Source organism: Prunus mume, linkage group LG1, assembly GCF_029339155.1.
Source record: "Prunus mume cultivar Tortuosa linkage group LG1, ASM2933915v1, whole genome shotgun sequence".
Taxonomy (NCBI): Eukaryota; Viridiplantae; Streptophyta; class Magnoliopsida; order Rosales; family Rosaceae; genus Prunus; species Prunus mume.
Window position 1 is genome coordinate 4,939,559 of NC_142698.1, and position 7,865 is coordinate 4,947,423.

The window sequence follows — 7,865 nt, forward strand, 5'->3', positions numbered from 1 at the left end:
CATCTCCTACATGCCCTACTAGCGCCATGCGGAAGTTTTTTTTTTGGGGGCATTTTTGGGAACATGAATTTTGGCAACCAATCAAAGTGACAGTGGATAAATGAATATTTATTAGGTCAAATAATTGTGCTAATTAAATCCTATTTAATTCTTCAATTATCCTTGATTTCAGATAGAAATATCTCCCTAAATCAAGGATCTGATTCCCACTATATTTCCTTGATATTATCATGTCATCTCATTTAAGGAAAATGATAATTCCCTTTCATTTGGGAATTATTCTCTACAAACCCTACCAAAGAAGGAGTCTTTATATAAAGATGACATCATACCACACATGAGGTAATTCCAAAAACCCTAGGGAAAACTCTCTCTCTCCCTTTCTCATAGCTCCGGCCGCCCCTCTATCTCTCTTCCTGAAGAGACAGCTTTATCCTTTCAGTTAAAGCTGCAACTTCATAAGACCATTTAACTGACTTAGGCATCAAAGGGCTTTTCGCCAACAACCCCCGGATGTGCTCTATTGACCCCATCTATTTTGCAGGGATCGAGGAAGAAAAGGATCACGTATGAAGAGGATCTTTCACGAATATTCTCCCCAGAGATAATTGGTACAAACAATGCTCTCATAACCTTACCATTCTGTACATGATAGAGTACTAGTGCATAGAAATGAAAGCAGCATACACATCATAAGGAAATAGGGGCATACAAACATTGAAGAATGCAAAGAACTTCACTACATAAAGTAATATAACTAATTAATTAGTTTATTACATAAACCAAATGTAAGGCTGAATTTAGATGCTACTGAGAAAAGAATTGGGGCTGGGAGGAATTGGGATGTCCACAGTTCCTTCCAACATAAGTAGAACCTTCTTCATAGAAGGACACAACGATGGTTCATCCTGGATGCACCAAAGCCCCACTTTAATCATCCTTTCAAATTGCCTTCTATCTCTTCATCAGCCACTAATTTCCCAAGTTTACCCCTCTCAAAATAGTTGTAGGCCAATTCATCCAAAATAGCTTCCTCCTCAGGAAGATTCCAGTCCACATTCCTGCGACAACATATGATCTCCAAAAGCACAATTCCAAAGCTATAAACATCCGCTTTAACTGTTATCGGCATTTTCCTATGCCACTCTGGTGCAACATACCCCTTGGTTCCTCTGATTCCAGTATTGTTCTCGTTTGGTTTGCCTTAAGCAGGTTTGCCAAACCAAAGTCGGAGATTTTCGGGCACATGTACTCATCCATTAGTATGCCTTGAGGCTTTATGTCACAGTGAATGATCTGTGTATCACACTCTTCAAAGAAACATCCTTGCTATGTTGCGAGCCATTCCCATTCTTGCTTCCCAAACTGGTTGCCTTTCTGGTGTGAAAAGTACATCTGCAAGCGAGCCGTTGCTCATGTACTCGTATACCAACAGTTTTTTTGGTCCATCAAGGCAATATCCAAGTAAGTGGACTAAGTTCTTGTGATGAGTTCCCCCAATAACTTTCATCTCAGTCTGAAATTCTTTCTCACCTTCAGCTGCTACTTTTTCTAATATTTTTACAGCCACCGGCTTTTGGCTGCTTACAATCACCCCTTTATAAATTGTTCCTGATGCTTCTCTACCAACCTCTTCACTGAAATTGCTAGTAATCTTCTCTAACTCTTCGTAAGCATATGGGCGTGGACCGACATCCTCATTCAATTCAGAGTCACCATTGGGAGTACTCATTCTTTTATCTGCCCATGCATTATGTGTGCAGAACAGAATTACAGAAATCACCAACAAAACATATCCAAAAGCAGTAAGAGAGAAACTAATTATCAAGATGTCGGTTCTACTATTATTCTTGCTTCTTTTTTAAGAAATTGTATCTATCTTCGGTGCAGTTGTAGATATACCTCCCTTGATGAGAGCTATGTTTGAAGTAGTCATCTGCCTTCTTCCATATCTCAAAGGAAGCCTCTGCTTTAGGCAGCTCCCATCGTTGAAAAGAGCGGCTTCACAGTTACAATCCTCCAAACAGGCTTGTTTGCAAGCCTCTTTGTCTTCTAATGTCAAAACCAGATATGGAACATTTTCCCACACTCTGCTGGGCAGTTCTTGCACGGTGTACGTGAAATTTTCATTCTTGTCTTTGCAAAAATCTGCAACTAAGTTCCTTGCACAGCCCGAAGTCTGATCATTTCTCTGGCTGGCAGATTCAAATCCTGGAAGACATCTGCTCTCAGCTTCAAGATCAATTGACATACAATAACTATTTAATCCACATAAGCCGAAAGGGTCACACTTATCGTTGGAAGATTCCCATTTAATTGACCAGCTCCCCTGCTTTAAATTATTTGAATACAACCGAAGAATACCATCTGCATCAATTCTCATAAGATAAGATGTGCCTTGATCAGTAGGAAGATTTCCACCTGTTGTATAACGAATATTTGAACCGGTATTGTTGAGTAAGTAGAGATGGCCATCAGCATCAAAATTTAGTGTCACATTGTTTCCTGTCTTAGCTGTACCAGATGAATAGTAAGCATTTTGAGAGAAAAGGTTTCCATCATCTTGCATTTTGAGACAGAAAATGCCAGTTGAATGATCAGTTTCTGATTTTGGAGAGAAAAGCTCTTCCTCTATGAACCTGCGTTGACTGGGCAAAAGGGTATCAGTTGTGTGCCTAAAACTTTGCCATACTATTTCCTGATGGGCATTGTATGTCACAAAATTACCAGAAGAAGCAGATAGGGTAGACTTCACCACCCAATCTTGGCCTGCTATCGATGACAAGATAAGCCCGTCACTTGTGAAGAGCAAGGTAGCATTACTGGAGACTGGAGGGTCATCTCGATTTGCAGTCCAAACCATAGTGTGTTGGGGCATTCCAGCAAGAAATATACCCACGGCATAGCCATTGCCTTGCTTGTAAAATCCAAAGGCGTATAGGCCAGAACTTGACAACCATGAGGAGTTGGTGGTGGGTGTTAAAGAAGAGCCTCGGCTTACATTCGACTGCATTTGTTGTGCTTCAGCAGTAACAAATGCAATGCCAAGAAGAAAGCAAAGTGCAAAATTCATTGAAGAAGTTCTCTTTCCTGTTTTTTTCTTTCTTTTTCTGTTAGTTCTTCAGAAAACTGGTTGCAGTATTAAGTTTCCCATGTCAATTGCTTTAGTATAAGGTTAGTGGTTGGTTCTAAAGAATCTTACAAAGTCTTCTCTTTCTCTGTGGAATTAACCAAGTCAAGTCGTTCAAAGTTGCACAAATTAAGCTCCCAAAGTCCTCACCAATGCGTGTTCTTTGCAAGTTGTATATATGATTATACTTCAATTCCATTCATTGTAAAGACAAGTATTCATAAACACATTATTAAATTTCCACCTAAGCTCTTACCAAATTATTAGATTTCCATCCAAGAGAGGTGGCTGCAAGAGAGCAAAAACTAAGTATCGAAGGCATCGGTACGGTACCAACCGAAGACCCTCCAACACTTAAAAGAGTTGTTTTGTAGGTCTCAGCCTCAGTATTAATAAATGTTGTAGCATGGTAGATAGACCTGGCAAATGGGTCGTGCTAACGGGTTTTGGGTCGTGTTCATGTCAACCAGTTAACTTAAAGGGTTAACATGACACGACCCGTTAAGTTAACGGGTGACAAATACTAGACTCAAACACGAACCGTTACAATTCGCGAATATCCGACACGACCCGTTAAGAATAAACCAAGAAAAAAAAAAACCAACAACTATCACCGAGCTTAGCCATCAACCCCTTCTCTCTGTCCTCTCCCCCAAATATCCATCTCATAAACACCATAAACACCCTTCAAAACCCCAACCCACATTGATAGACAGTGAAGACTTCTTCACTGGCTCTCAACTTTTACATTTAAAGAAAAGAAATTTGAATTCTAAAAAGACACAGAGAGAAGAGAGAATGAAATAAATATAAATAAAGAAGATGAAAACTTGGGAAATATCAAGAAAAAGAAAACCATGCCATGAAAGAAGAAGAAAACAAGAAGAGGAAAAAGAGATTGAGAGAGAGAGAGAGAGAATAATAAAAAATAAAAAATAAATAAAGTGAAGACGAGAGATTTTGTGAGAGAAAGAAGAATAATAAAAAACAAAGTGAGTTAGGTGGGTGTTTTTAAAAAAAATATGAATTGTGATACAAAATTACAAAACTACTCTCCTTAACGGGTGGATAGCGAATATTCGCGAATGAACCCGACACGACCCGTTTACTTAACGGGTGGTTAATGGGTTCACCCATTTTCAATCCGACCTAGTAAGCTCAATCCAAATACTGATAATTTCGTGCAAATTTGTGTCGTGTTAACGGATCGTGTGCAATATTGCCAAGTTTAATGGTAGAGGTGTCAAGTCCCTTTGCATATGATACTCACATGGTTTCATGTAGGATTTTCATTCGTTTAATTAATTATGGAAGTAAGAATGGGTCCTCGAATTGCAACCAATTAGCACACACGCATGTTTTGACATTATGAAGATGCAAATGAAACGATAACTGCATCGTCTTAGGTTTTTTTATTTATTTTTAAATCTTTTTTTATTTTTTATTTTTGTTTTTGGAAAAGAACACAACCATCGTTTGAAATCTTGTCGGTAAAGACAAATAAACAATGCAAGAAGGTTTGAAGATGTCAAAAGATTCTCGAATATCACCAAGAAAATAACAAGGAAAACGGAAGTTGCACTTGCATGGATTAAACTTGACTAATTATTAATTAAATTAAACACAAGCAACACTCACTTTCATAGAAGCTGAAACGGAAAGTTGCACTTGCATGGGTTAAAATATGACACTGAATATTGTCTGAATTGACGGGACTAAAATTATCCGATTTAAGATCTGTATACGATTATCATGCATTTAATAAGTGAGACTATTCTTCATCAAAAATTATAAAATTAAAAAAAAAAAAACGCAGGATCAGGATATAATAATATATAAAAAAATATAATAATATATAAAAAAAGAATATACTAAACTAATATAAAAAAAAATATTATAAGAATACGCCAATAGTGAGATTTTAATTAGTGCCATAAAACATTAGTTTTCTTCTAGATCATGCATATTTTGGAGACATTATCTTCCCTAGTCCATGCAACAAACTGTGCAGTACTTGTGTTTCTGTCCACAAATCACCTATTAACTCCATCCAAACTAGAAGGTTTTGTCTGAAATGAATTACATTGTCAGCAGGGCTTAGTAACGGTACTTGGTGGAGTAATCCTTGGGAGCAATGACGAGACCGCGTCCCTTCCTTGCCCCACGGTACACTGTCTCAACGATGTCAATGAACTCTTGCTTGTCCTTGAGAGCCCAGTTGATCTTGTTGTTGTTCCCAGTACCAAGGTCTATCATAATGTGTTTGTTTCTGAAAAAGAACATGACAGTGGATGGGTCATAGAGCTCATACATTGTGTTGAAATCAGGAACCTCCGTGATATCAACAAGGTAAATCACAGCAAAGTTTTTGAGTGTCTCAGCAACTGCAGCTAGCACTTCATCCATCTATATAAACAGGACAAGATAACAAACCAGAAATTAACCAGCAGCATTCAAAATCAGGGTTAACAAAGAAAGTCAATTTATATGGAAACAGTTATGAAAATGAAAGAAGGATAAGAGACATATACATTATCAAAATTTAAGGTGATTATAAATCGTACTATTCTGCATGGCCATGATGGCCCATCAAACTTCTAAGCACCACAATGAACAGGGATAAAAGAACAGCGCTTCTCTCTCCCTCCAGAGTCTAGGCTTTGCTTCAAACGAAGAATGTATTGTTGTGCTCAGAAATCAACATATATTATATATTAAAAATAAACGTTATTCCCCATCCAACGGGCCCTAAAAATAGAGAGAAACGAAAGCAAACAAGTTCATGCTTGAGTCAATATAATGATCAATTTTGAGTTCTACCTCCAAACCTTTCCAAGATATAAGATTTATGAAATAACTTAATACTTAAGCTTGCTTGGGAGTCAGTTTGGAGACTTTCAAAATTTGATGTTAGAATGGAAGTTAAAGACTGCTTCTTGCTTAATAAAATTAACCCAAATTAGTCTATGCAACTTTTTTTTTTTTTAACTAATCTCCCTTAAAAAAGTTCCAACTTCAAACTTCCTGGTAAATTAAAAGGTGCAAAACTTAACATGAACTACCTCAATTTGCAAGCATAGAGCAAAGGAAGATTTATACGAAGTCTTCAAATCATACAATATGCATATACGTATAAATGAATGGAATAAACAAAGTGAGCGACATATTTGCTAAAGAATAATAACTCGTTTGTTGTATGTCTTCTAAATAAGTCAATGAATTAATCATGAAAAAGACAAATGAGCAATTGGGGGTTTAGGGGGTTAATGAAAGTTGCAAGGGGGAGTTGGAACCTACCTGCATACAGGTCTCATCCCAGTCGTGGCCGAAACGAATGATGACAAGACGCTCCTCCTCAGCGAGGATGGCCTGATCCACGGCCCATCCAGAGTGGAGGTGAGGCAGTAGATACGACATTGGTTTTTGTTAACCTTCTCTTCTCTCCCAACAGTCCACGAGTCCCAACCTCTCTAGCGTTTAGACTCTAGCACAACGATCTGCAATGCAATTTGAAAAAGTTAAAATGACGACAGCCACTCAAAAATGTTCAAAATATGTTCCATCAATTTGACGAAATTAAAGATGTACGCTTGACTTGTGACAAATTATGTATCCTTAAATTGTAAAAATTGTAACTACATGGGAATAAAGAACTTGGCTCAAATTGCATAGACCCAAACTCGAATTGAGAACTGGCTATCTTAGCAACAAGAAACTTTTGCCTTCATAAATCCCTATATGAAGCTTCTTGCTTAATCTTTTGTTTAATTGTACTTGTAGCTGGAATTCGAAAGCTTTCCCACTGGAGGGAAGCTGGAGCTAAACAACACCAGGGTAATTCAAAATGCAAAAAGAATAATTTCAATCAATCATCATCAGGCAATCTTTGTTCAATGATTTTTTTTTTCTTTTTTTGTTAATTTTTGTGGTAATTTAACCGGGAATAATCCTCTGTTTGGTTTCTGAGAAACGTGTATCGATTGCACAGCTTTAGAGGAAATTTCCAATAATATTTGCAGGAATCGGGAAAATTCAACATAAATCAAACAGCAGATCCAGAAAGATTGAGAGGAGAAAAATCGCAAGACATGCAAATTAAAGCAAAAATAAAAATAAAATAGAAGACAAAATAAGGAATAAGGGGAAAGGAAAGGAGAACCTGATGGATAACGCGTAGGGTAGGAGCTCCTGGAGAATAGAGTGTGGAGAGAAGACACTTTGAAGAACTTGACTTATGGGTTTGCCAAGCCAATCTTGATCCCCCTTTTGCCTACTTGGTGGATTGCAACAGGCTTGAGGACGGGGCGGTTTCTGGGGCATTTTGGATTCAGCCCAATATACACGTCTGTATTCAGAAAGAATGACATATACAGACGTATTTTGTAATAGTAAGATAAAAATGCCCTTATTTATATTTTAGGTTTCCTGAGAAGTCTATTTCTGCTTTTCACATAGTACCAAATGGGGGTGGGTATGGTCCGGTTCTCAACCCAAATTGAAATCAGAATCGGCATTATTCATCCAGTTTAGTTTGGTTTTGATGAAAAAAATTATCTGATTCAATGCGATCCAATTTGCCCATAAGCTGGTTCGGTTTCCGATTTTAAACATGAATTTTTTAATTTTTATTTACTACAAAAAAAAATAACAAAGGGCTCAATTTCATGCAAAAGGAGTTTGATTGAGTCTAAAAAAGAGGGGTGATTTAGAGTTGGGCTTGGGAAAAGATTAGTTA

General features: G+C 37.4%; 1 protein-coding gene and 1 pseudogene across 7 annotated transcripts; both read right to left on the minus strand.

The window, feature by feature from the left end:
* Positions 1 to 800: 800 nt before the first annotated feature.
* On the minus strand, positions 801 to 3,073 carry LOC103331180 (G-type lectin S-receptor-like serine/threonine-protein kinase LECRK3; annotated as a pseudogene).
* Positions 3,074 to 5,007: 1,934 nt separating this feature from the next.
* On the minus strand, positions 5,008 to 7,476 carry LOC103331161 (thioredoxin-like protein YLS8). Of its 7 annotated transcripts, none has more exons than XM_008233772.3 (3): positions 7,290 to 7,476; positions 6,428 to 6,627; positions 5,008 to 5,536 (listed from the first exon to the last, which is right to left on the minus strand). In XM_008233772.3, exons 2-3 carry the CDS (start codon positions 6,545 to 6,547, stop codon positions 5,228 to 5,230), a joined length of 429 nt encoding a protein of 142 aa, XP_008231994.1. In that variant the 5' UTR covers positions 6,548 to 6,627; positions 7,290 to 7,476; the 3' UTR covers positions 5,008 to 5,227. The 7 variants fall into 7 exon arrangements, with proteins under 7 accessions (XP_008231994.1, XP_088900243.1, XP_088900241.1 ...); XM_089044117.1 differs by lacking the exon at positions 7,290 to 7,476 and adding an exon at positions 5,695 to 5,783 and having other exon boundaries at positions 6,428 to 6,583; XM_089044115.1 differs by lacking the exon at positions 7,290 to 7,476 and adding an exon at positions 5,662 to 5,783 and having other exon boundaries at positions 6,428 to 6,583.
* Between the last annotated feature and the right edge of the window lie 389 nt (positions 7,477 to 7,865).

Bases quoted from the DNA above. Each gene is read 5' to 3' on its own strand.
- LOC103331161 (XM_008233772.3), bottom strand. From the start codon at position 6,547: ATGTCGTATCTACTGCCTCACCTCCACTCTGGATGGGCCGTGGATCAG. The intron at 5,537-6,427 runs GTAGGTTCCAAC...CTGTTTATATAG, and splicing joins GGGATGAGACCTGTATGCAG to ATGGATGAAGTGCTAGCTGC.